This window comes from Chelonoidis abingdonii, chromosome 11 (genome assembly GCF_003597395.2).
Source record: "Chelonoidis abingdonii isolate Lonesome George chromosome 11, CheloAbing_2.0, whole genome shotgun sequence".
NCBI classification, from domain to species: domain Eukaryota; kingdom Metazoa; phylum Chordata; order Testudines; family Testudinidae; genus Chelonoidis; species Chelonoidis abingdonii.
The window spans coordinates 11396597-11424217 of record NC_133779.1 but is presented as its reverse complement, the minus strand read 5'-3'; the positions used below and the strand labels follow the sequence as shown (position 1 = coordinate 11424217).

The 27621-nt window shown below is 48.1% G+C and overlaps 1 protein-coding gene across 1 annotated transcript; it reads right to left on the bottom strand.

Annotated features, from left to right (window-relative positions):
• Positions 1–10462: 10462 nt before the first annotated feature.
• LOC116819967 (scavenger receptor cysteine-rich domain-containing protein DMBT1-like) lies at positions 10463–21076 on the bottom strand. Its single transcript, XM_075071254.1, is given in 7 exon segments — positions 10463–10963; positions 11826–12020; positions 13177–13506; positions 16370–16684; positions 18659–18947; positions 18949–19289; positions 20665–21076. Coding segments are annotated over 7 exon segments (2043 nt in total). The 3' UTR covers positions 10463–10802.
• Between the last annotated feature and the right edge of the window lie 6545 nt (positions 21077–27621).

Below are 27621 nucleotides of genomic sequence, written 5' to 3'. Positions count from 1 at the left end.
TCATTTGTTTCATCTTTTTTTATTTTTTAACCAGAATGATAGTGTTGCCCCCTTTTGACCTCAGAGGTTACTCAAAATTCGGGGTCTTGCAGGTTGTTCCAGTTGGGAGGAGAAACTGATGATTGAGTCAGATATCTTTGGTGCAGTCCTGTTTATTTACAAAGAATGGACAAAGGCCGGTTTCCTTGAGAACTGGAGGAGCAAACAACAGGTGATGATAGTCTCTTTGCTCGTGGCTCCAGGGAAGACACACTCAAGGCTGACCCTGGAGATAGCAGTGCAATGAAGCAAGAGAACCCTGGTGTTCTCAAATAGGGTGTTTCCCTGTACACAACTGATACAGTGGTGCAGAGGGTGCCCCAGCAACAGGGAGTGCCTGCTATCAGGGAATAGGTGTGTTTAATTGGTAGGGGTGGGACTGGGTGGAACCCCTCCCCTTCCCTTCTCTCCCTTTCCTGCCACTCTGCAATCCATTGGGCCACAGGGCTGGGGGTAGTGCAACCCCAACCCAAGGACAGAGAGTTGGTTACAGACCACCAAGAACAACGGGTGGAACAGTGGCGTGACGTTTGGAGAGAACAAAGAAAGAGCAGCCGCAGGCTGGAAACCAATGAGCTTTGACCCCACAGAAAAATAAAGTGCACTAAGTTGGCTTGTTTGTGGGGAGTGATCACTGTAGCATGTTCTGCGTTAGCTAAAATTAAGTGAAAATTAGTGTAAAAAATGAAGCCAGCCGGCCCCCTCTGAGCACCTGCTCTTTTCTTCAGTGTTAATTTTTGTGTATGTGGTAGTTTCAATGACTGCTGAAGGCAGGGTGTTTGTCAGGCTGTGCTGTCCCAGTGCTGCAGCTGCTCTGCTTCAGTTTCCCTGTTAGGGTCTTCATCCTGCCCTGGTGGCTCCCGGCTCAGCTCCCAGCCAGGTCTCTAGGAAAGTTCAACCTTCCCCAGCAGTGTCCAAAGTCGCAGTCCCTCCCCTGCCTGCCCCCTGGGCTCAGACTTCAGACCCCACCACTTAACCCTCAGCAGGTCCCTGATAAACCCATTGTCGGGTGTCAGGAGCCTTTTTCAGCTCAACATTTTATAGACTTTGTTCAGGTCCCATTCCATCTGTTTCCTTTGCAAAGACTCCTGATTGGTTCAGTCTCTCGTCACAAGAGAGTTTTTTCCTGTCTCTCAATCCTTCTCATACCTCTTCCACCCCACAACTCCGCAAAAGCGTGTTTGCGATGGGGTAACTGGGTAACATTTCAGGGCCTCTGCTACACGGGTGTAACCCTTCTGCCCCTCTGAGTTGGCAGCAACAAGGGCCGGGTTCAGTATCCAGGGGTTCCGTTTCAGTAACACAAGGCATAACCGGCTCGAGCCCCCACCCAGTGACCTGGGACACTTACATACCACACCCCCCTGGGTGCCTCCAGGAGGCAATACTTCCCCTCTCACAAGCACGGCGTCTGAATGTAACAAAATCTTTTTAATAAAGGAAGGAATCAATGCGGCATCCCATTGGAGAAACACCACAAACAGGATTATAACCTAAACCATAAACAAAAACCCACCTCCAAGTACGCTTGGCAATGTCCTTTTCCCCTTAGGGTCTTAAGTCCAATCACTCCAAAGTCCAACAACCCAAAAGTCTCTGGTCAGTGCCACCTCAGAATTCAAGAATTTATCTGTAGAATTTTACCCTGCCCCCCAAGCCTGGGTGGAAATTGGGTGGGGGGAAGTCCACACAGGGTGTTAAGGGGCACCTTAAGTGGGCCAGGGCCAACTGCTCTACCTCTCCATGAAGTTCTGCTGCAGCCTTCACCATGACCAGCTCCACCACACCAGCTGTGCTGCTCCTCCAGCCACCCCTGCAAACCACTTCACTCTGCTCACTGTTCCACGGGCTGCTCCAACACACTACAACTGCTCCACTCTGCCAGCCACTTAACAATAGGTCTTCAGACTCCCTCACTAGTTAACACACCACTCAATGATCTCAGTTCAGCTCTTTCAATTTCTAGCAAGGGAGCCCTGGTGCTGGTGCTCTAATGATCCAACACAAATTCAGCTCAGCAGTTTCTAGATGGATTCTTAATAGAATCAAAATTAGCTCTACTCTTCAACAGCAAGAGAAGACTGTACAATTAGTGTTCCAGACCCTCAAAAGGGGCCCATACTATCAAGTACACACACCAGACCCCAACCTCTCTCAACTCATAGGGTTTTGGAACCCATGTCCCTTGTCTAGCAAGTACCGCTCAACTGAGGTTGAGTCATTTCTGTCACAAAGCAGTCCCACAGCTCCCCATTCACACAATCAGGGTGACAAACTTTTTTCTTTCCTCCTGCCCCAATAACAAAGAAATTGGGGATTCCAGAGCTGTTAAAATCACCATCCCAAGCTGCTGTGGGGTTATGCTAAGTGGGGGTGGATGCCAATGCATTCTTAAAATTCTTTCCACACTCTACAATTCACCACCAGATGTCAGGGTAGCGCTCATCCTGACTCTGCTTACACGGGAATAGGACTAGATGATCTAATGGTCCCATCTGGAGTTAAACTCTGTGCAGCCTTTCTGCCAGGTGGAGTCGGCAATAACAAGGCTGGGTTCAATATCTAGTGAATCCTCATAATCACACAACACTGAAGTGGCTCGAGCCCCCATTCAGAAATCCTGGAGAACTTACCACCACCCCTGGGCAGGGTTGGATTAATCTTTTGTGGGCCCCAGCACCTGGACCGTGGCCCCTCCACCCGCCCATGCTCTAGCCCACTCAGCCTCTTTCCCCTGAGGTCCCACCTGCACTTAGCACTTAGACCTCATCCTGCTCGGTCTCTTCCGCCTTGAGGCCCTGCTCATCACTCACATAGGGGAGGAGTGGGCAGAGGAGCAAGCAGTGGGCAGCGACTAGGGGGAAGAGGTTGAGTGTGGGTGGAGCTGAGGGGTAGGGGTTAAGGTCTGGGTGCTGGTGCCATTGTAAACCCACTACTGTCCTGGGTGCCTCTAAGAGGCAATAGTTTCCCACTCAAAAGCACAGAATCTGTATATAACAAAAAGAAAACTTTTATTAAAAGGAAACCCAGCATTAATTTGGGGAAACAACACAACCCTGATTTGAAAGAATGCCACCATAAGCAAATCTCTGTGTGTGTGTGTCTGTGTGTGTGTGTGGTCTCGATGTCACTGAATGGGTCAGAACACCGCACCCGGGAAGTCTGTGGGTTACACAAACACCCACCCACCGCACAGTACAGTGAGATCTGAGGCCTTTTCCTGCAGCCTATTAGGAGAGCAGCAGCCATGAACCAAGCAGCAGAAAGTCACATCCTCACATTTCATCTCAATTACATTAAAACAATGTAATATCAGGCTGTTAAAAAGGAGATCCTGTCCTAATAGTGCCCACCCGCACCAGAGAATGAAATAGATCTTAAAATGTTTAAAGAAAACCTAGTTCTGGGTGTGAAATCTCTACTATATTGTTTTGTCTTTGTGGGCCCCACTTCTCTCTTGTTTAGCTGTATGGCTTCTGTCTGGCTCTTTGTTTCTGTCTGTTGTATACCTAATTTTGCAAGTTTTAAATCAACTGAGATGGTGACATATGATTGGTTAAAGAATTGTTTCACAATATGTTAGTATTGACCAAAGAATTATTTTGTAATATTTTAGATAAATAGTTAAGCCAGGCTCAAAGTTTCACTATAAAAACTGAAGTCCAAGAAGGAGACCAGCTGGGGAAAAGAAAGGGAAAGACAAAGAAGAATAAGAAGGAAAGATCTGGAAGAAGAAGATGAACTCACAACCCTGGTGTCTAACAACCAGAACCTAGATGAGATGGACCTGGCCTGGCCAACAGGGAAAGTCCGCCTGTGTGACAGCCTTGTATGCTTAGCGTGTGCATCTTGCTTGGTGATTGTTAATAAATAGAGGTTAAGGATATTATTGTGTAAGGCTCTTTCACCGATCAAAGGTCTTGTAAAAGAGTATCGGGGGGAGCCGTGTTAGTCTGTATCCACAAAAACAAGAAGAAGTCCGGTGGCACCTTAAAGACTAACAGATTTATTTGGGCATTAGCTTTCATGGGTAAAAAACCTCACTTCTTCAGATGCATGGAGTGAAAGTTACAGATGCAGGCATTATATAATGATACATGAAGAGAAGGGTGTTACCTCACAAGTGGAGAACCAGTGTTAACAGGGCCAATTCAATCAGGGTGGATGTAGTCCACTCCCAATAATAGATGAGGAAGTGTCAATTCCAGGAGAGGCAAAGCTGCTTCTGTATTGAGCCAGCCACTCCTAGGCCCTGTTCAAGCCCAAATTAATGGTGTTAAATTTGCAAATGAATTTTAATTCTGCAGTTTCTTTTGGATGTTTGTTTCTGAAAGTTTTTTTATTCAAGAATAGTGACTTTTAAATCTGGTATAGAATGACCAGGGAGATTGAAGTGTTCACCTACTGGCTTTTGTATGTTACCATTCCTGATGTCCGATTTATGTCTATTTATTCTTTTACATCGGGACTGCGTTTGGCCAATGTACATGGCAGAGGGGCATTGCTGGCACATGATGGCATATATAACATTAGTAGACATGCAGGTACGTCTCCACTGTGAGGTAACTCCCTTCTCTTCATGTGTCATTATATAATGCCTGCATGTGTAGTTTTCACTCCATGCATCTGAAGAAGTGGATTTTTTACCCACGAAAGCTTATGTCCAACTAAATCTGTTAGTCTTTAAGGTGCCACTGGACTTGGTTTTTTTAAAAAGAGTATGCCTTGAGCCTTGGAAACTGGGTAATGGTGGGTGCCCTAGAGTGTGCGTATAACAGTACATTGGGCAGTGTCCTTTGCCTCAGTTTCCCATCTTGCAGCATTTGAGGAGCAAATGTCCCTTTAACATGCCCATGCCCTTGCCCTCTGCTGCACCCCACTCACAATTGGCTGTCCTTGGTCAGGGAGGACCAGAGTTCAGAGGTGTGTTCACGTGGGTTCACCTCCCACCCCTAAAAGTGTGGAAGCGGGGCATTGAGCATCATGCTGCTGCCATACAGCTCGGCAGCTGGCTCCCAGCCGCTGCTAACTCTGCCACTGTGCTCTGCTACAGTCGCTGTTGTCTCTGTCACTGCTCAGCTCTGCAGCTGCTATTACTGCTGCTGCTTATTACCCCTTCTGCAGCGCCATGGTCCAAGGGCCCCCCCATGTAGCACTGCTCTCAATGATTTCACTAAGAGCCTCTTCATCATCTTTCACTGCAGCACTGTCCCCACACCGGGTCTCAGACCTCACCCCTCGACCTACTCACCAGTGACTCTTACTCTAGCAACAAGAAACAAGAACTTGCCACTGAACCCAATCAGCTCCGTTGCAGAGAACACAAAGCATCCCCTCCCCTCTGTAGAAGTAAAGAAAGAACTGACAGGGATTTGAAGGGGATTTCAATGCAAACAGTCCCCTCTGTGAGCAGTTGTCAAGCTAAGCTGTAACCCTAATAACGTAAGATTTGTAAAAGCAAGAATTGTGTAAGGCAAGTAAAAAAAAAAACTGTGTAAGAAGTTAAATAAGTATAAAATGTAGACTATAGTTTAAATTGGTAATATACGTATATATATATCAAAATGACCTATGTATAAACAAAATGCAGCTGTTGCACATTATTGTTTGTAACAAAAGGTATAAATGCTTCCTGGAATTGTTTGTCAGAGAGAGACTTGTTTAGTTCTCGTCCTCCATGCAATTGCTAAAAATAATAAAGTATCTGACTTTGCTGCACCCAACAATAGAGTAAAAACTCTGTTTTTCTCCGACACCTCCCTTTTATAGGGATTTGGCAGCCCTACCTCATGGTTAGCAAGTAAGGTTCAGTGCAAGCAGCTCTTCCTTAACCAGGGCAGACTACGTTCCTTTACTGCCCCTTACTCATGGAATAAGGAAAGAACATTTCAACATTCAATAGAAAAGTGAATTGTAAACCCCAAACCAGCCAAAATTGATCCCTTTGGCAGAGCAGGTTTGTCTGCTGATCCCCTAGTGGTGCCTCTGCCAGCAGTTCTCAAACTGTGCGTCGCAACTCCTGAAGGGGTCGTGAGGTTATTACGTGGGTGAAACAGAGAGCAACTGCTTTAAAATATATAATTTAAATCTAGCATTTTAGAACAATTACACACACCTTTCTGTTGCAAGGCAGTGTATTTACCTCAAAACGTATTGTAGATGTATTATGCAGTGAGCCTTGTTCCTAAATGAAACATATATTTGTATTATCACCTCTGTAAGGAAACTGGGGATTGTAGTATTGTGCATGCAGGTTTGTTGTTTTGAGATTGAAAAGGTGGGACTGAGACAACATTAGAGGGCTCGACCACTCAGCATCTAAAGAACTGCATTAAACTGCAGACAAATCAGAACATTGAGATTGGCCCCCCCCAAAAGCAATTTATAATTTAACAGTCAGACTCACAGGTGGGGTGGCACTGGTAAGAGCTATTGCCACCCCAAAATTTGTCTTAGCCCTCCACCATAGCCACCTCTCCTAGGGCAAAGGTCAAACATTATGCGGACAGAATGGTATAGCATTGCCATCCTTACCTCTGCAGTTCTGTGCTGTTGCAGGCAGTGGCGCTGCCTTCAAAGCTGGGTGCCCGGCCAGTAACTGCCGGTCTCTGGTTGCCCAGCTCTGAAGGCAGCGCCGCTGACAGCAACAGCACAGACGTAAGGGTGGCAATCATGTGCTCAATCTAAGAACATAAGAACAGCCATACTGGGTCACAGCAAAGGCCCATCTAGCACAGTATCCTGGCTTCCGACAGTGGCCAATGCCAGATGCCCCAGAGGGAATGAACAGAACAGGTAATCATCAAGTGATTCATCCCCTGTCACCCATTCCCAGCTTCTGGCAAACAGAGGCTAGGGACACCATCCCCGTCCATCCTGGCTAACAGCCATTGATGGACCTGTCCTCCATGAATTTATCTAGTTCCTTTTTGAACACTGTTATAGTCTTTGGCCTTCACAACATCCTCTGGAAAATTGATCCTCAGACTGACTGTGTGTTCTGTTAAGAAATACTTCCTTTTGTGTGTTTTAAACCTGCCGCCTAGTAATTTCATTTGGTGACCCCTAGTTCTTGTGTTAAGAGAAGGAGTAAATATAAATTCCTTATTTACTTTCTCCACAAGTCATGATTTTATAGACCTCAATCATATCGCCCCTTAGTTGTCTCTTTTCCAAGCTGAAAAGTCCCAGTCTTATTAATCTCTCCTCACATGGAAGCTATTCCATACCCCTAATCATTTTTGTTGTTCTGTTCAGAACCTTTTCCAGTTCCAATATATCTTTTTTGAGATGGGGCAGCCACATTTGCATACAGTATTTAAGATGTGGGCGTACCAGGGATGTATATAGAGGAAATATGATATTTTCTGTCTTATTACACTGGTCTACAATTTTTGAGAAGTCGTCTGCTTCAGAGATAAAATGTGGTATTTATTATGTATTTTGATGTGCGGAATTCAAATATGACAATTAAAACAACTTATTGGCTACTGTTTCTAAGATATGTAAGTTTTTACATTTTATGTCTATGTATATTGTGTAGATAGTAGAGTTTTAATCATAAATTGTAAACCTAGGTCTTTTCATGTGTTTATGGTTGCTTTACATGATAATATTTCACCTGTCCTGTTTATGTAACACTTTAAAAATCAGCAAAAGGGTTATATAAATAAAATTTATTATGAAACAAAAGGCAAAAAACTATTATGTACATAGTTTAGTCCTATTCAGTGTCTACTCGGCGCTTCTTGGCTTGTCTCTTGTATTCATTAAATGGAGCATCTCTTGTCACTGTCCAGCAATAGTCTGCAAGCATTGATGGGCTCCATTTGCCCTGATAGCGTTTCTCCATTGTTGCAATGTCCTGGTGAAATCGCTCGCCGTGCTCGTCGCTCACTGCTCCGCAGTTCGGTGGAAAAAAATCTAGATGAGAGTGCAAAAAATGTATCTTTAGTGACATGTTGCAACCAAGGCTTTTGTATGCCTTGAGGAGGTTTTCCACCAACAACCTGTAGTTGTCTGCCTTGTTGTTTCCGAGAAAATTTATTGCCACTAACTGGAAGGCTTTCCATGCCGTCTTTTCCTTGCCACGCAGTGCATGGTCAAATGCATCATCTCGAAGAAGTTCACGAATCTGAGGACCAACAAAGACACCTTCCTTTATCTTAGCTTCACTTAACCTTGGAAATTTTCCACGGAGGTACTTGAAAGCTGCTTGTGTTTTGTCAATGGCCTTGACAAAGTTCTTCATCAGACCCAGCTTGATGTGTAAGGGTGGTAACAAAATCTTCCTTGATTCAACAAGCGGTGGATGCTGAACACTTTTCCTCCCCGGCTCCAATGACTGTCGGAGTGGCCAATCTTTCTTGATGTAGTGGGAATCTCTTGCACGACTATCCCATTCGCAGAGAAAACAGCAGTACTTTGTGTATCCAGTCTGCAGACCAAGCAAGAGAGCAACAACCTTCAAATTGCCACAAAGCTGCCACTGATGTTGGTCATAGTTTATGCACCTCAAAAGTTGTTTCATGTTGTCATAGGTTTCCTTCATATGGACTGCATGACCAACTGGAATTGATGGCAAAACATTGCCATTATGCAGCAAAACAGCTTTAAGACTCGTCTTCGATGAATCAATGAACAGTCTCCACTCATCTGGATCGTGAACGATGTTGAGGGCTGCCATCACACCATCGATGTTGTTGCAGGCTACAAGATCACCTTCCATGAAGAAGAATGGGACAAGATCCTTTTGACGGTCACGGAACATGGAAACCCTAACATCACCTGCCAGGAGATTCCACTGCTGTAGTCTGGAGCCCAACAGTTAGACTAGAGCCAATCAACAATTTTAAGCATCATTTTCGTTCTCAGTGACCCAGAATTAGTAAAGTTTGACTACATTTATTTCAGAAGCATTTTGGCTGTACAGCAGTGTTATCTATCCCTTTCGTAATGATTCCCAAAATTCTGTTCACTTATTTGACTGCCACTGCATTTTGAATGGTAAGCCCCACTTACCCAGCGCTCAGTATCCTGAGGAGCCCATGGTGTGGGACACTGCGGAAGACGTGGGTGATCCACAGGTACCAACAGGGGGGGAGATTGGAAGTAGCCTGGGGGTAGCCGACCCTAGTCTGGCTCCAGGAGACCCCGAACCAATGTCACTGTGTTGTGGCCAGGATCCCCACTGACAAAGCAGCAGATAGGGCCCCTGCCCCGTGGACCCAATCGGCCCCCTCACCCTTTCACTGCGAGCCGGCTGCACGATCTGCAGCCGGTTCTGTTCCAGGCCGCGCCATGGAAACATCTGTACAAGCTCGTGCTCCACACCCTTCACTACCTCACCCTCGCGTCCCGCCCCGATACCAAATGGCGGGACCTCCTGCCACCTCTCGAGGGTGAGAAGCCCCGGTGGGCCAGCTTATACTCTTCCCTGGTCCCGAGGCCCACTGGGGATGTCAGTTGGTGGCTCCTTCACGGGGCCATGAGCACGGGCGTGTACTTGGCGTGGTTCACCCCTGTCCCTAACACCTGCCCTTTCTGTGGCGAGAAGGAGACCTTGGAGCACATTTATTTGGAGTGCGTTTGGTTGCAGCCCCTGTTCTGGCTCCTTTTGAATATCTTATTGCATTTTTGGTTGCACTTTTCCCCTCACTTGCTTATCTATGCACTCCCCATCCGTGGCCCCACGAAGTTGAGGGATCTCCTTATCAACCTCCTCTTGGCCCTGGCCAAACTAGCCATCTACAACACCAGGGAGAGGAGGTTGGCCGACGGGATTTCCTGTGACTGTGGGGCCTATTTCTGCTCCCCTGTCTGTTCACGTATCCGGGCAGAGTTCCTCTGGGTGGACGCCTTCAAGGAGCAGTGGGCATTGTCTGGGGTTCTCTGCTCGGTGTCCCCATCAGGTTCCCTTCATTTAGCCCTATGACTTCACTCCCGATCCTGTCTTTTTCATTAGTTGTCCCACGGAATTACTTGGTGTCCTAGACCTGTGGATCCTTCCCTTAGGCTGGGCGGAGGTCCTTTAGAAGTGGGCGGGCGGTAGGACACAGCAGCAGACTGCCTGCTGCTGTTAGGGCCCCGGTCTGGGATGCAGTGGAGTGGGAGGGCCTGCGTCCCCACCTGCTACCCTTCGAGGGGTGGCAGACTCCCCCTCTTGCTGGCCTGAGGACGCCTTTCTTCTAGACTTTGAACTGTTTGTTTGCTCAGCCTCTGCCTAAGGGCCTGAGCTTATTGTTTGCTTAGCCCCTGCCTGAGGGCCTGAGCGCCTGACTGTTTCCTGCCTCACCCAGCTAGGTTGACAGCTCACCCAAACTCGGATAGCGAGGCGGACTGGCTCCCAGCCGCGCCTGAGAGGGCCGAGCCCCCACACTGGACCATTACACGGACCCCAGCACTTCTCTGCCTTCATGAAGCCAGGGCAACCACAAGTCAGAGCAGCCTGGCCTAGGATCACAGCCCAACTCCCTAAGCTAAAGAAAGAGCCACTCCCAGGGTTGGGTTTAAGGCCCACATCTGAGATGCCCTGAATCTCTCCCCATGCTGCACACAGGCCAGCTCACAACTATACCACAAGGGGGCAACACAGCTCAGAAAAGACGCTATTCCAGGTGTTTCCTGCATTTATTAACAATGAGCTCATTGTCCTGTTCAGAACGTGCCCTGCCATTAAAGGCCGCTCAGGACATATGCTGCAAGCATGCCCCCCCCCTTGCTGGAAGTAGAAGCAGCAATGTGGGATGTGCTCCTTGTACGCACTAGTGCAAGAGACACGGAGGGTGGAACGTTTGGACACTAGGAGCTGAAGCTGCCATCTCCCTGTTCCAGGCCAGGCTCCCCCGCAGCCCTGTGTTGCTAGTGTCCTCCCCGTCAGTACATCTCTCGCTGAGGTCTCTGGGTGCCAAAAGACTTGGGACATCTGTGAATGAAACAATGTGAAGGGGAGTGAGGATAGAGACAGAAGCAAAATGAGCTAAATCATTTCAGCTGTAATCCTCCTGGCAATCCCCCCCTCATGTCCCTCCTACACCCCCTGCAAAGGCAAGGAGTCCTGCTCACACTCTAACCCTTCCTCTGATAATTCCCTCTGACATCTCAGCAACTGAGGAGCACAGGGAGGCATCTGGGTGGCAGAGGAATCTCAGCTCTGAAAATACTGAACAAATCCTACAGCAATAGCAGGGCCTACAGAAGCATCATTTCTGATTCCCAGAGGTGGGACAGTTTGACAGTGGCTCTTGGATAGTGATAGGCCAGAGCCACAAAAGTAGACCCAGATTCAAACAGGCCAGATCTTACACTGTCCGGTCTCTGTTCTGGGCCAGAGGAGATTTAAGGTTTGGTTTTAGATTCCAACCTCCCTCCTCACAGCTAAACCCATGCTGCAATACAGAGATTCCTGCTTCCATGTAATCGTACATCTCATGCCTCCATCCCATTGCTTTGCCTGGGAAAATCAGTGAGTCCAGCCATGTCAACGTATTATTCCCACTTTGAACTTTAGCGTCCAAAAAGTGGGGACCTGCATGTACCCTTCTAAGCTTAATTCCTAGCTTAGATTTGATAGCGCTGCCACCAACCAAAACTATAGTGTTTTGGTACACTTCCTGTCTCCCAAAACCTTCCCTTTGAGCGTTTGGAAGGTAGGTGGTTTCCTAGGTTTGTTTGTGTCCTTGAGTCTGACAACACAGGCATTACCATGGAGCTGACCAGAGACATTGCTGCTGGAATTACCCAGCTGAATGTCTGAGCAGAACCACCCATAAATGACAGTTACTCACTCGCATATATAACCGACTCCTCTCCCATCGCTGGGTCCTCTCCAGGCTGTCCCTTGTTGCCATTGCCAGTTCTCAGGGGCTCAGGGAGGATGGGGGCTCCTTTCTCCAGGATGCAGGTGATGATCGGGGCAGATCCCAGCAGGAGCAGAACCAGGGCAGAGCGGAGAAGCCAGACGCCAAGGGACATAGCAGGCCCTGGGGTGTGGGAGGAAAGGCAGAGGTAGGGCTGTGCCATAGGTTATAACTAAGGCTAAGATTTTGTCACAAATATTTTTAGTAAAATTCATGGGCAGGACAGGGGAAGAAAGAAAAATTCACAGAACTGTGACCTGTCCATGACTTTTAATAAAAATATTGTGACATAATAGGGATCTGCGGGTCCCCAGACTTCTTGAAGCAGGGCAACTGTGCAGGGATTAGGAGCTGCCCGCAGCAGCTGTCAGGCTGTGGGGTACCCCAGCCACCTGCAGCTCAGGGGCCCCTGGCGGCCTGGAGCTCAGGTGATCCCCCACCACTGCCACCCTTGACCTTGAGGGTTCCCTTGTCACCCCTGGTAGCCGAGTCCTTAGAGGTTCCCATGCCGCCCTCGGCAGCTCGGAGCTGCAGGGTACCCCACCACCCACATCATATGGGAGCTGCGGGAGTAACCAGCAGTGACTTCTGTGACCTCCGTTACTAAATCGTAGGCTTAGTTATAACACTGGAAGGGATCATTGTTATCATCTTGTCTGACTTCTTACCTAAAACAGGCCACAGGATGCCCCTGAACTAATTCCTGTTTGAATAGGCAGCAAGGGGGCTGGGAGGGTGGGCATATATGTTCAGTGACACAGATTGATGGGGAAACTAGTGTTGAGAAAAGGTGCAATTTAGCTGCATTTGGGCCCTGAAGAGTGTTGAGCAACACCTGAGAAATGCTGGGAGCCCTCCTGTCCCACTGACATCTCAACGCTGTGTGGGACCTGCCCAGCGACTCTGAGCATTAGTATTCCCTTAGACATTGGGGATTGAAGCAAAAAAGAACTTTGGACCAGGAAGTGAAGAGAATCCTGTGTCCAGACGAAAGCACATGCCAGGATTTCAGGCTGAATGAAGGCAAATGGATTCACCCCACCTGGAATTCAGACCCAGCATTAACTCCCGGACTGCTGAGAAAGTGCAGAGAGAGACAATGGGCAAGGCCTCAGTTTTAGCTCTCAGCATCAAAGACCCAGCTTAGGCCAGTCTGAGACATCAGGGTCAGGGCTGATTCAGACGGGAGAATGACCCCTGTTGAGTAACACATGCTGCTCTACTCCCTGCAGCACAGTACCTGCCACCCAGTGCCATATGTGTCATGGGTCAGGGTTACCTGAGCACACAACACTGGCATCTTCTCTGTGGTTACAGTCATGCACTCCCCAAGGCCTAGCCCTGCATTCGGAGAGGGCAGCTTCTGTCCCTGAGCAGTTAACATGATCCAACCAGATAAGGTGAGATCCTCGTCCAAAGTGAGCTTCATGTGGTGCTAATGATGCCATCCCACAGCCCAGCTGCTTGCACACAACTCTGGCATCAAGAAAGTCCCAGTCATCATCACACACAGTTCCCCACTGCTGGCTCAGGAACACCTCGACTCTCCCTGTACAGCGATGTGGGCCATTCACCAGCTGGAGCTGAGCAGGCTCTGAAATAGATAAACCTACAAACACAGCATGTGAATGGAGACTCCCTTCAATTCATTTTACTACAAATGACTGAGTGATGACAGTGCCTCTCTGCGAAGTTCCAAAGGCTTAGTATACAGCTACTGCTACTGCATCTGTAGGGCCCTGTCGCCCTCCACTGAGAAGCAGCCACCCCTGGAGCTCATTACGAGGGCAGGGAAACATGGCACAGACATTCAATACAAGTAAAGAGAATCCTAAGTCTGATCAAAATTGCAGGAGTGTTTTAGAGAGGCAGGAGGTAATTAAAAAGTAAACACAATTCTGCAGTCACAAAGGTTGGGTTCTTTGATCCATCCTAGTTAAGCAGGGAAGTGAAGGCAGCAATAAGAAATACATTTTACACCCACACCCACCCACACCAATACAACAAAAGGAAAAAGGGGGAAGTAAAGACTAGTAATCAGCAATTATGAAACAAAGATAATTGATAAGCGACGGTAAAGGTATTAATGAAAACTCTACAGCTATTAGGGTTAAGAACAATAAAAAAAATCTTTAAATATATTGTGAAAAAATGAAATCCTAGCAAAGATATTGGCCCATTCCTTAATAGTGATGGTCAATAGTCAGTCATAATGCAGAAAAGATAGAATGTTCTGTATTTGGAAGGATGATGTAGAGTAATAATGAAATACTTTCTATTCAATGACCAGGCAATATGTTAATCAGCAACTACTGAAGTTCAGCGCTTTCAGATCTGGAGAACCAGATAACTTACACTTAAGAGTATTAAAATAATTGGCTGAGGTACTCTTTGAGCCATTGATTTTGACATTTAACAAATTCTGGAACACTGGGCAAGTCCCAGAGAACTTGGAAAAGATTAATGTGCCAATATTTAAAAAAGGTGAAAGAGATGTCCTGGGAAATTATAAGTAGGAAATCCTGACATCAATCCTAGGCAAAATAATGTAAAGGAGGCTATTAGTAAGGCTTTACGGAAAATAGATCTTGATGGGTTGCCATTGTTTTCTGATGCGATCACAACTCTGTTGGATAAGGGTAGATGTGTTGACATTCTATACTCAGCGCCACATTCTGAGCTGTGTCTTTGAAAAGCACAGCATAGAACGCACAGCTCAGGGTGGGGGTTATGGTGGCTTTAAACCACCTTTGTGCCTGCCTCATTCTGGGCTACTTTGAGGGCTGAAGAGACCCCTGGCATAACTTGGATAGTTGTGGGCCTTATGTGGGTCATGGCAGCCTCCAGGGGGCTGCCCCGTGGGCTGCAGCATTGACAGAATGTCAGTAGTGCTGTGTGTAGCAGCAGTCCCACCTTTGACAGCCCTGGTATGCCCCTACCCCAGGCCTTGTGAGGGGGTCCTTGGAGGACAGCCATATGGCTGTCTTCTTCATCCCCTGTGCTGGGCCAGCACTTGGGGGTTTAGGGCCCCTTTATGTTGCTCCAGCTCTTTTACCCAACATAAAGGCACTGGAATGGAGAGGAGAAACTGAGAACTGGAATGTAGAAATGTGTTTGAGATTTGACTTAGTCCCACAAGACACTCTAGCTTAAAACACTAGCACTCCACAAAATCAATGCATTCCATATTAAATTAAAACTGCTCTAACTGAGAGATTTAAAAAAATAATTGTAACTGGGAATCATCATCCAATGGGGTGACTGAAGTGGGGTCCTGCAGGGACCTGTTCTGGGCCCAATGATATTCCATATTTTTTTATCAATAATCTGATCTGGAGGGAATGTAAAATGACTGCTGGTGAAGATTGCAGATGACACAGCAATTGGTGGAGTGGTAGATAATGATGGGAACAGGTCAGTTATACAGACGGATCTGGATTGCTTGGTACTGAAAGGATCATTTGAACAATATGTATGTTAACGCAGCCGGCTAGATCTAGGAACAAAGAATGCAGGGCACACTTGCAGGACGGGGGGCTGTCGGCTGGAACGTAGTGACTCTGCAAAAGATCTCGAGTGGGAACAAACTGAGCATGCGTTCCCAGTGTGATGTTGCAGCTAAGAGGACAAATGCCATCCTGGGATGTATAAGAGGAATATCATGTAGGAGGAGGGAAGTGGTATTTGCTCTCTATATGGTGTTAGTGAGACTGGAACTACATACTGTGTCCAGTTCTCACGTCCACACTTCCAAAGATAAGATGAAAGGGCTCAGAAAAGAGCTCTGAGGATGAATCGAGGTGTGGAAAACCTGCCTTCTAGTGAGAAGACTTATGAAGCTCAATCTGTTCAGTTTGCTTAAGAGAAGGTTAAAGGGTGACTTGATCACAGTCTCCAAGTACCACATGGGGTAGAGATTTCTGAGAGCATAAGGCTGTTAAATCTGGCATAGGAAGGCAGAAAGAGATCCAAGGGTTGGGAGCTGAATGGCAGGAATAAGCCGGGCATTTTTACCAGTAAGCAGAATTAACCACTGAAACAACTGGTGGAGATTCTCCATCACTAGGAGTCTTTCCATTGAGCCTGGGTGTCATTATGAAACATAAGCTATAGCTCATCCAGAAGGTGTGGGCTCCCTGTAGCAGAGACTGGGAAGGATTCTATGGGCTGGCTGTAATGGTCCTTTAGACTTTAAAACCTATTAATTTCTCAACTTGCCAATGAGCTAAGGAAATGGGGTTAGCACCCAGAGTCCAGTAAAAGTGACAGAGGATGGTGAGCTCCCATGAGCGCAGGCTGGGTCTGCTCACCAATGAAGCCCAAGCGGTATCTCCATCCCCACAGTAACTCCGTCTGCAAGAGCAGAGCATTAGGGTTCGAGCGGGCTCAGAGAGGAGAATGCTCTTTGGTGAGCTATTGGCACTAATTCCTGCAGCACAGCGCCCCCTTGGGATGATCCGGGCTAATATTACCTGAGCACACAACACCAGCAGTTTCTCCATGGGTGCAGTTATGGACTCCCCAGGGCTTGGCCCTGCATTCGGTGATGGCCTCCTCTGTCCCTGTGCAGTGGACATCATTCAGCCAGATGGGGTCAGAGCCTTCTCCAAACTGCGCTCTTCCTGGGGCTAATAATGCCGTCCCGCAGCTCAGCTGCCTGCACACGACTTCAGCATCACGTAGGTCCCAGCTGTGATCACACACGGTTCCCCATTGCTGGTTATGAAGCACTTCGAGTCTTCCTGTGCAGCGACTCTGGCTGTTCACCAGCCGGAGCTGGGACTGCTCTGAAACGGTCAAACCCACCAATGCACCACAGGCATTACCATAGAGCTGTACCGAGGTCAGAGCTAAAAGGAACAAGTGGCCGCTACCTCTACGGGAGTGTTGGAAGAGGATTTTTTTAAAGGAAGGATGAAAAAGTGGCAATGAATGAAACTTAGAAATGATCATGTGCTGGGTAGTTGAAATGTCAATGCTGGTTTGCAGCAGCTTGGGGTCAGACCCATAGCAGAGCAGTTCTTCAAAAATTGCCACTTTTCATTATTGTTAATGGCGTGTTTCCCATTTTTAGCCTTTGTTGGCACCTGTTTGCAAAAATCTTGGGTTCTGAATCACTTCCCACACTGCTGTACATTAGCCAAGCCGGGCAGGCATGGTGTCCCTAGCCTCTGTTTGCCAGAAGCTGGGAATGGGCAACAGGGCATGGATCACTTGGTGATTACCTGTTCTGTTCATTCCCTCTGAAGCAGTGGGCATTGGCCTGCACAACTCGTAAAGTGGCAAGGGCCACATTACTCCAAAGAAAACAGAGGAAGGCCGAACCCCCCCAGCCCCGGGCACTTCCTGGCCCCACGAAAACACCCCGCTCCAGCACCGCCCAGCCCTGCAGAAACAAACCCTCCTTCCCCAGCGCCGCCCCACCAAAACAGCTGTGGGCCAAAAAGGAAGGTTGGGGGTGGGGAGGTGATATTTTATTTTAAATCAACTAGGGGCTCCCAGCTGAAGAGGTGGCTGGGAGCTCGGGGCAAATTAAAGGGCCCGGGGCTCTGGTGTCTGGGGGAACCCGGAACTTTCCGGGGCTGGGGCTGAGATTTAAAGGGCTTAGGGTTCCCCGGGGCTAAGGGCAGCCCAGAGCCCTTTGATTCCCGGCCGCAGCTGAGATTTAAAGGGCTCAGGGCTCCCCGTGGCTGCGGGCAGCCCAGAGCCTTTGACTCCCGACAGCAGCTGAGATTTAAAGTTCTCAGGGCTCCCCGTGGCTGCGGGCAGCCCAGAGCCTTTGACTCCCGGCAGCGGCTGAGATTTAAAGGGCTCTGGGCTGCCCGCAGAGCGCCGTGTGTGGGGGATTTAGAATCCCCCTGTGGGCGCACAGTGAGGCTCCGCAGGCCGTATGTTGTGCAGGCCTGCTCTAGAATGTGGATCAGCTTCCCTTGCAACATGGAGCTCTCTCCCATAGGGGTAAAGCTGGATGCAGAACTTGCTCAGGGGCTGTAGAGTAAACTGCCTCAGGAACTAAGAACCGTTGCAGACCTTTAATGCCTTCCACTCTCAGTGCCAGCAGCACACCTCTGACCTGCCTTCTCCAACACAAACACAGGGCAGTGTGGCCATTTGGCTAGCGCAAGGTGTTCCACCACATCAGTGATGAGGACAGGATAAGAACTACAGGTGGCTGAAATTTGAAAATTTCAGTTCACAGGACCAAACCAAATCATTTTGAAATTTCTCATGAATTGGAAATTCTGAAAAAAATCAGTTTCAGAACATTCCCATTTTCTTATTTTGTTTTGGAATTTCAAACTTTTGTTTCAAATTCGGTTCGATGAGGTTATATTAATGTGCATATTATTTGTATGTCATTTTTTGACTTGTCAGTAGTGCAAGTGACTAATATGCACTACCACCACTGACAAGTAATGATCTGACATAATATTCTGCTATTGTTATATTACCATATGTTCTATTGCTGGTCTATTTTTTATTTTTAAAATCATTAAGGGCAGCTGCTACTTAGTATTGATTAAGAATATTATCTTTTATTTTATGTCAAAGTTGTAATGAAAAACTTTGAGCTGCAGCCCCTGCTCCCTGCAGTACAGCACCCCCTAGGTCCAGCACTGACTGCGAACCAGGCCCACTAATGCGAGGCGGGGTCACTGAGACCAGCACTGACTATGAGAGGAGGGTGCCCCCTGCTGAACCACCATCACTCCAGTACAGGTCCCTATCGCCATGCAGGAAATTACATATGTGAGGGTTACCTGAGCACACAACACCGGCATCTTCTTCATGAGTACAGTTATGGTCTCCCCAAAGTCTAGCCCTGCACTCGGTGAGGGAAGCTTCTGTTCCTGTGCAGTTAATCTCATCCAGCCAGATGGGGTCAGACCCTTCTCCAAACCAAGCTTTGTCTGGGACTGATAACACTGCCCCACATGCCAGCTGCCTGCACACAACTTTGGCATCATTAGTATCCCAGCTGCGATCACACACGGCTCCCCATTGCTGGTCATGAAGCACCTCGACTCGGCCAGCACAGCGACTTACATATGTGAGGGTTACCTGAGCACACAACACCGGCATCTTCTTCATGAGTACAGTTATGGTCTCCCCAAAGTCTAGCCCTGCACTCGGTGAGGGAAGCTTCTGTTCCTGTGCAGTTAATCTCATCCAGCCAGATGGGGTCAGACCCTTCTCCAAACCAAGCTTTGTCTGGGACTGATAACACTGCCCCACATGCCAGCTGCCTGCACACAACTTTGGCATCATTAGTATCCCAGCTGCGATCACACACGGCTCCCCATTGCTGGTCATGAAGCACCTCGACTCGGCCAGCACAGCGACTTGGGCCGTTCACCAGGCGGAGCTGAGTGTGTTCCGAAATGGTCAAACCTACAAATGCCCCAGGAGAAAAAAGACTAAACAGTAAAATCCACCCCAAGGGGGTGCTGTAATTTTTCCCCCAACCAAGTGCACTAAACCCAGGAAATTCAGTGTTAAGGTGAAACTGCAAAGAACTCTCAGCATGTTACGATCTGGGAGGTCCCAGCTAAGCACCAATCAACCTTAACTCTGCCCTGCAGTGACTGGGGGGTTTGGACAGTGCTGGTCTCTCAGGTGCACGTATGGCCCAGTGGGCATGTTACAGAGCTGGGAATTCTGGAAATTCAGATTGAACGCTTGTGAAAAGCCCCTCTCAGCCCCCCAACAGTCAGCAGCACAGGGCAGAATTGAGGCTGCCTAGCTTGGCTGTGCTTGAGATGCTTGTGCCCATGGATACGGGACTAGGAGCCCAATGAACAAGCCACATCACCAGCTGCAGAGCCCAGAGAGCCCACCCATGCTGGGAGCACCCCTACTGCCATGGGGGGAAGATCTGCCTGCATGGGACAGCCCCTCTGCAACAGGAGCTAGGAGCAGGCAGGGACCCACTGCATCCAGTGGGGTGAGCTGTCAACCTCCCAGCAAAGGGCCCCCCTCCTGCCATTGTCCCTCAGGTGGATGGAGGGCTGTGGGGGAGCGTGTGTTGTGCCTGCGTGGTTGTGGGCAGGCAGTGGTTATTGCTGTGGCATGGTGGGGTGACTCTGTTATCCAACCTCCCTGTCGACTCCCCTGCTCCAACCCTAACCGGGGATGAATCGTGGTTTCCCCTTCTCATGGGCTGGCCCTTGGCTCTGTACAATGCCCTAGAGATCACAGGGGCTGTCTGGCCCTTCATGCACCTGGCCAATAGATGGAGGCACTGAGTACAGAGAACACAGGGCCCCCTGGACCAAAGTTGGGACACCTCAGAGTGCGGTCGGGGGGCATTGGGAGTGCCCCTTGAGGGGCCTGAACATGGTTTCCCTGGAGGGAGTGGGGGATGTCCCAGGTCAGCACATGGCTGGGAAGGACCATGTGACCATGTGGGAGCTCAGCATAGGGAGCAGGGCTGGGGTGGGGCTGTCTAGCCTGAGAGAAGAGTCCCAGAGGGGACTGTGATGGTGGGAAAAGGGACCAGAGAGGATGTGGAAAACCCAGAAGGGGAGACTTCATTTGAAACTGCAGTTGGGAGATGTATGAGTATCCGCAGGTCACACCCAGAAGAGAAACTGAGGCCCCATAGCACACCTCAGTGTGGCAGCTTTGTTGGACATGTTACAGTCACTCACCCCACTCCCAGCAGCACAATGCTCCCAACACTGCTCTGGAGCATTTGGGGTGAGAACTGACTATGGGGAGGAGAACGCCTCCACCTCCTGCACAATAAGACAGGGGTTAATATTACCTGAGCAGTCAACACTGGCATCTTTTCTTTGGGTACAGTTCTTGCCTCCCCAAGGACTAGCTCTGCATTCAGAGAGGGTAGCTTCTGTCCCTGTGCAGTTAACCTCAGCCAGCCAGATGGGGTCAGACCCTTCTCCAAACTCAGCCAGCCCTGGAGCTGATAACGCCGTCCCACAGCCCAGCTGCCTGCACACGACTCCGGCATCCTGTAAGTCCCAGCCCTCATCACACACAGTTCCCCACTTCTGGTTATGAAGTACCTCGACTCTTCCAGAACAACGACTCGAGCCATTCACCAGCCGGAGCTGAGCGTGCTCTGAAATGCTCAAACCTGCAAGTGCAATGTGGGAATAAAGACTCAGAGAGGGGAAAATTAGGTCTGAGCCATGAATGTCCTTCCTAGCATCCTCCATGCCTACGTGTCTTTACAGCGGGCTGTGCCCTATCTCCTGTGAGCCTGGCGGCAACCAGTCCTTTGCCTCTGAGCCAGGGCTTAGGACGTGAGTTTCAATAGCAGAAAACCCTAACTGTATAAAGGTAACAAATTCCAGCAGCCCAAACTATTTACACCAAGGGCTGCACAAGAAATATGAAGATTTCCTTCTTGAGAACATACTTCCCTTTCGAAGGGCATAGGTTAGTGGAAGAAGCCCTATCATAATGCCATCCTTGATGGGCAAATAGGGGTGTGGCTTTTGCTACATGTGGGTTGCACCAGTTTGACTGAATTTAGTTAACCCTGTGCAAAATCCCATGGAGACACTCTTATTTTGGATTTGGCCATTCTGGGGTTAGCTTCCCGCTGTCAAAACGGATGAAGCAGAACCAAGATAAGTGTAGACACTCCAACCGGCATGGTTTTCACTCCATTTGCAAACAGCACTTTAGTTAACCCAGTTCAGATTTATGCCTCAGGAACTGACTGATGCTAAAACACAGTGGGAACCCAGGTCAGGACTCGAAGGGAGCTCCTGGGTCATCCAGTCGAATCCCCTGCTATTGCAGGCATCCCCCATCATATCATCCCATTCGTAAACACGTCAAGTTCCATCTTCAAACTAGTTTGGGTGTTTGTCCCCACTCCTCCTACTGGGGGTCTTCTCCAGAAGCTCCTTCCTCTGATGGTTAGAACCCGTCTTCTAATTTCCAGCCTCAATTTATTCCTGGCCAGTTTATCCCCATTTGTTCTGGTGTCAGCATTATCCATTAGCTTAAATAGCTCTTCTTTCCCCCGACCCCTGAGGTATGTGCAGAGAACCATCAGATCCCCTGCCAGCCTGTGTTTGCTAGGCTAAACAAGCCAAGATCTCCAGTCTCCTCTAGTCAGACCAGCTCTCCATCCTCCTGGTCATCCTAGCAGCCCTTCTCTGCACCTGCGCCTGTTTGAATTCACACTCCAGTGAGGCTGGGCAGGGCTCTTAACTCCATGGGGTGGATAGGTAACGAAGATCCAGAGTGACTAAGTGGCTTGCCCAAGGTCACACAGGAAATCTGTGCCAGAACAGGGACTTGAACCACAGCCCAGAGTCACAGAGTTTAAGGCCAGAAGGGGCCACCAGATAATCTGACCTGTGTATCACAGGTCACAAGCACCACCCGGCACCTGCACACTAAACCCTACAATGGAAATTGTATCACGGCCTTCAGGAGGCTAGACTATTGTGTGCCACAGACAAAGACTAGGAGGGACTGAGAGGCACCAAGGCTCGAGGCCCCTGCCATGGCAGGGAGTTGATTAAATGAGATATGCCCAGATGATCCCAGCATATGATCCACACCCCACACTACCGAGGAAGATGAACCCCCCCATAAGGTCACTGCCAGTCTGACCTGGGGAAAATTCTTTCCTGACCCCACATGTGGTGATCAGTTAGACCCTGAGCATGTGAGCGAGAACCAGCCAGCCAAGCACTGTGAGAGAAAAGCTTGGTGCCACCTCAGAGCCCTGGCCCACCCTGTCCTGTGTCCCATCTCCAGCCATGCCCAGTCCTGATGCTTCAGAGGAAGAAGACCAAAAAAACCCCACAACCCTGCCACCTCCAAAATATGCCCAAACAAATCACCCAACCAACCAAAACTACATTGGGGAAAAAATTCCCTTCCCGATCAGCTGAAGCCCTGAAACTGGAGATTTTAGGAACATGGCAACAGAATTGGCCCCCAGGGTTGCCAAGCTCTGCTCCTCACCACCACAATGAATCCTGTCATACAATTCTACGAAAAAATTAGCCCACCTCATTCTTAAAACAATAACTAAGTTGTTGGCCCCCATAACTCCTATTGGGAGGCTGTTCTAGAACCTGCCCCCTTGATGGTTAAAAACCGTCTTCTAATTTCCAGCCTGAATTTGTTCATGGCCAATTTATATCCATTTGCTCTTATACCACCATTGTTCTTTATCTTCAACAGCTCTTCACCTTCCCTGGTATTTACCCCGCAGTGTTTTTACAGAGAACAATCAGATCCCCACTCAGCCTTTTTTTTGAAAAAAGGCCAAGCTCACAAGAACATAAGAATGGCCATACTGGGTTAGACCAAAGGTCCATCCAGCTCAGTATCCTGTCTACCAACATTAGCCAATGCCAGGTGCCCCAGAGGGAATGAACTTAACAGGTAATGATCAAGTGATCTTTCTCCTGCATCCACCTCCACCTTCTGACAAACAGAGGCTAGGGACATCATTCCTTACTAGTGTCTTCCAGTGTCTTTTCATAAGATCGCCCCTCCAAATCCTGATCATCCTACTAGCTTTGGTCTGCACATGTTCCAGTTTGAATGAATCTTCCTTGAACATGGGTGACCAGAATCACACTCCGTATTCCAGATGAGACCTTACAAATGCCTCGTACAATCACATTAATACTTTTCTCTCTTTACTGGAAATGCCTCGCCTGATACACGCTAGGATTGCATTTGTCTTTTTTGAAGACTCATCACATTTGTGGCTTAGAGTCATTCCGTGATCGAGCAGCACTCCCAGGTCTTTCTCTTCCTCCATTGCTTCCAATTGATGAGCCCCCAGTTTGTAGTAGAAATTCTTATTATTAGATGCTTAGTGCATGATGTTGTACTTTGTACTATTGAATTTCATCCCATTTCTGTTATTCCTGTCTTCAAGGTCACCCAAATCTTTCTGTAGAATACTCTGATCCTCCTCTGTACTGATCACATCTCCCAACTTTGTGCCATCAGCAAATTTCATTAGCGCACTCCCACTTTTTGTGCCAAGTCATTAATAAGAATATTGAATACCAAGACCGATCCTTGAGGAACTCTACTAGTAACCTCCCTCAGCCTGATAGTTCACCTTTCGGCACAACCTGTTGCCTTCTTCTCTTTATCCAGTTCCTCAACCGCCTTACAATGCTTGTACCAATTCCCATCTTCCCTAATTTAACTAATAATTTCCCATGTGGTACTTTGACAAAAGCTTTTCTGAAAGTCCAAGTATATTAGATGTACTGCACTTCCCTTATCTAAAAAATCAGATATTGTCTCAAAGAAGGAAATTGGGTTAGTCTGGCACAATCTACCTTTGGTAAACCCCGACTGCATTACAGCCCCTTTTCCATTTACCTCAGTGAATTTAAATATTCTTTCCTTCACAATTTGTTCTAAAACCTTTCCTACTATCGAGGTCAGATTAATGGGTCTATAATTGCCTGGATCACTCTCCTTCCGCTTTCTTAAATATAGTTACGACAGTAGCTATTCTTCAATCATATGGTACTGTCCCCGAATACATAGATTTATTAAAAATCATTGCTAGTGGACTAGCAATCTCATGTACCAGTTCTTTCAGTATTCTGAGATTAGCTGGCCTTCCCAATTTGGATGCGTTAATCACTTTTAAATTTTTCTTCCACCTTAGATGTGGTAATTTTCATGTGTATACCCTCATCTCCATTAGTGTTCCTGCCTTTATGCCCTTGTATCATATTTATCATCCTTATTACAAACCGAGGCAAAGTATTCATTTAGTTTTTGGGCCATATCTAGATTAGTTTTGATCACCTCCCTATCCATGCTGCATTGCAACTCAACCTCATCCTTTCTTATCTTCTAGAGACCTACCCACTGGGACATCCTTTGTCTCAGGAAATTCCTAACTTTGAACACATCCTTGCTCAGGAGATTTGGGATTACAGATCTCTACCATCACCAGGCAGAAAAAAGTCTATTTATTTAATTAGATTGTGGGTGTAATTTTCAAAATCCCATGGAATTTAGGCTCCTACAGCCCAAAGCCCATGGGTCCTAGGCTCTGAACTCCCATTTAAATCTGCCCTCCCTTCCTACCCCTTGCAGGACAGTGCCCCCTAGTGCTGAAATAAGTGAGAATTTGGAGCTTCAATACCTTTGAGGATATGGAACTAACTGAGCCCATGGCTACACCGGCACTTTACAGCGCTGCAACTTTCGTGCTCAGGGGTGTGAAAAAAACACCCCCCTGAGCGCTGCAAGATACAGCGCTATAAAGCCTCAGTGTAAACAGTGCCACAGCTGCAAGCTTCACCCGTAGAGGATGTGGAGTACATGCAGCGCTGGGAGAGGTCTCCCAGCGCTGGTGCTGCGACCACACTTGCACTTCAAAGCGCTGCCATGGCAGCGCTTTGAAGTTTCAAGTGTAGCCATACCCTAAGTCCCCTTTAAAAATGGAAATGAGAAGCCAAAGTCACTTAGAGGTTTTAAAAACTTTTCCCTGCTTCTTTTTGCTCATGATCCTGTGCAGTGACAATGCAGCTCTTGCTGCTTCATTGTCTTTAAGAGAAGAGCTTACTTAAATCTGGGACCCAAGGTAGCTGCTCTACATTGTAACCTGCACCACTTCTAGGGCCTTTGAGGGGAGACTTTCTCACTGGGGAGGTTTCTAGACACCAAGAAGCATGTTAAAGACAGCATGGAAGTCTGACAGCAGAATTGCCATCCCCAAGCATTCGCAAATCATGAATCGCACACACACAAAATCATGAGATTGGCTTCAAAATCATGATTTTTTTTTTTTTAAGAGAAAAAACAATGTGTTGGGAGCTGTGCTCGGATTTTTGAACTACCCATGGGGTGTATGTGTGCGGGTGACAATTGGTGTTCATTTTTTGTGGGAAATACAATTCTGTGCCACTGCATGCCGACATCCATGAATTTTGTGCCCCCGCCCACATCTAGCCCAGCCCCACAGGCGTTCTACCCACCCAGCCACACAATTCTGCACACACCCCTTTTGCCACCCAGCCCCACATCAGATCCTTCTGCAGCTGCGTGAGGAGACTTTTCTCCCCTCGCAGACTTGGAGTCAGGGGGAGCAGGAGCAGTTCCTGGGGATTTTACCCCCCCAGTCCTTCCTGACCCAGGCCTGGTGTGGAGGGGAGAGGGGAGCAGAACAGCCCATGCTGCCATAGCTTCACTGCTATCGTTATGGGCCTTGCTAAGATCTAGTTAGATAGATTATGTCTGCATGTGCTGCGACCAGGTTTCCCAACTGCAGTGCAGACATACCCACTCTGAGCCAGTGGGCTCTCTCGTATATCCCCGTCCTCTCCTGCTCCATCCCAGAATTGGGGATTGAAACCCCAGAGTCCTGAATCACTGCCTCCTGCTCTAACTACTAGATGACACTTCCTTCCCAGAGCTGGTAATAGAACCCACAAGTCCTGACTCCCAGGGAAATGTTACATCTAGTCTGCAGAGGTGCCAGAGGAGCAGATTCTTTAACCAGTTTTTGAAATCTCTGTACAGCTGAACGGCAGGAGAAAAGGGCACTCACCCCCGAGCCAGCCCAGAAGGACAAGCAGCGCTGTGTTTCTGGCCCCCCAGTCTCTCGGAGCCATATCCAGAGACCTCGCCGTGAGCTGCGTGGCCCCAACAAGGAGAGCTCAGTGGGGAAAGGAAGGAGTGACTTGCTGTGGGCCAGTCTGTTGGTTTTGTTCCCAGCCTGGGCAGGGGTTGCAGCTGCTGGTTTCCTGCATGAGACACATGATGGGTCAGGCTCGTGAGCACAGGAAGAGTGTGAGGAGGCCCTTGCTCATGTGGATGGGAGAGGTATGAAATGAACCTCCTGGTAAGGCTCCTCCCACCCCATGGCCTCTGCTACAATTCATAGCCCCAGGCACCCTCTGGAGGGACCTAGCCCTGGTAAACCTTGCCCACTCCCATCTTCCCCTCTCTGCACCTGCTGGTGCCCACCAGCCCTCCCCTCTGCCTCTGCAGCTGCCCCTCATGCAGTTAGTGCATTTTTAAATAGAGTCATTAAGCGATTGTACAAATTCTTAATGATACTGGAATAAAGGAGAAGTATAACATATATAATGATGCATTTTCCTCATTTTAGAGGAAAATATTGTGGGCAGTTAGTACATTTCTAAAGAAAGTAATTAAACAATTGTACAAATTCTTAATGACAGAGGAATAAAGGAGACGTACACACACACACACACACACACACACACACACACGCCTTTTCCTTAAGAGGGAAATATGCTTTTTTCATGCTGTAAATACATTTCTAAATAAAGGGATTAAATAAGTGTACAAAGTCTTAGTAAGAGGAATATAGGAGACAGCTTGATCCATATATCTGTACAGAATCAAGCATTTTTAGAGGAATATATGCTTTTACTGCAGTTAGTACATTCCTAAATAAAGTCTACACCAAGAATGCTGAGGGGTTTAATGCTCATTTTCCTTCCCTAAAGAGGTTAACTGCAACCAGGGGCTAGATTTACAAAGGGACTGACTTAAGCTAACTCCACTTTGGGTAGGTTTACACTGCCTGTGGCACCAAGCCTCCTGTGCTAAAAATAGCTGTGTAGGTATTGCAGCTTGGGCTGCTGCTCCAGAAGCTTCGGAGCCCACGCTGTACCTTCAGCGTGCTCTCTGTACAGCTGTGTTTACAGTGCTAGTGGATGTCCTGCAAACCTGAGTCGGCAGAGCCGGGCTGGGAGGCTCACTGCTATGGGCA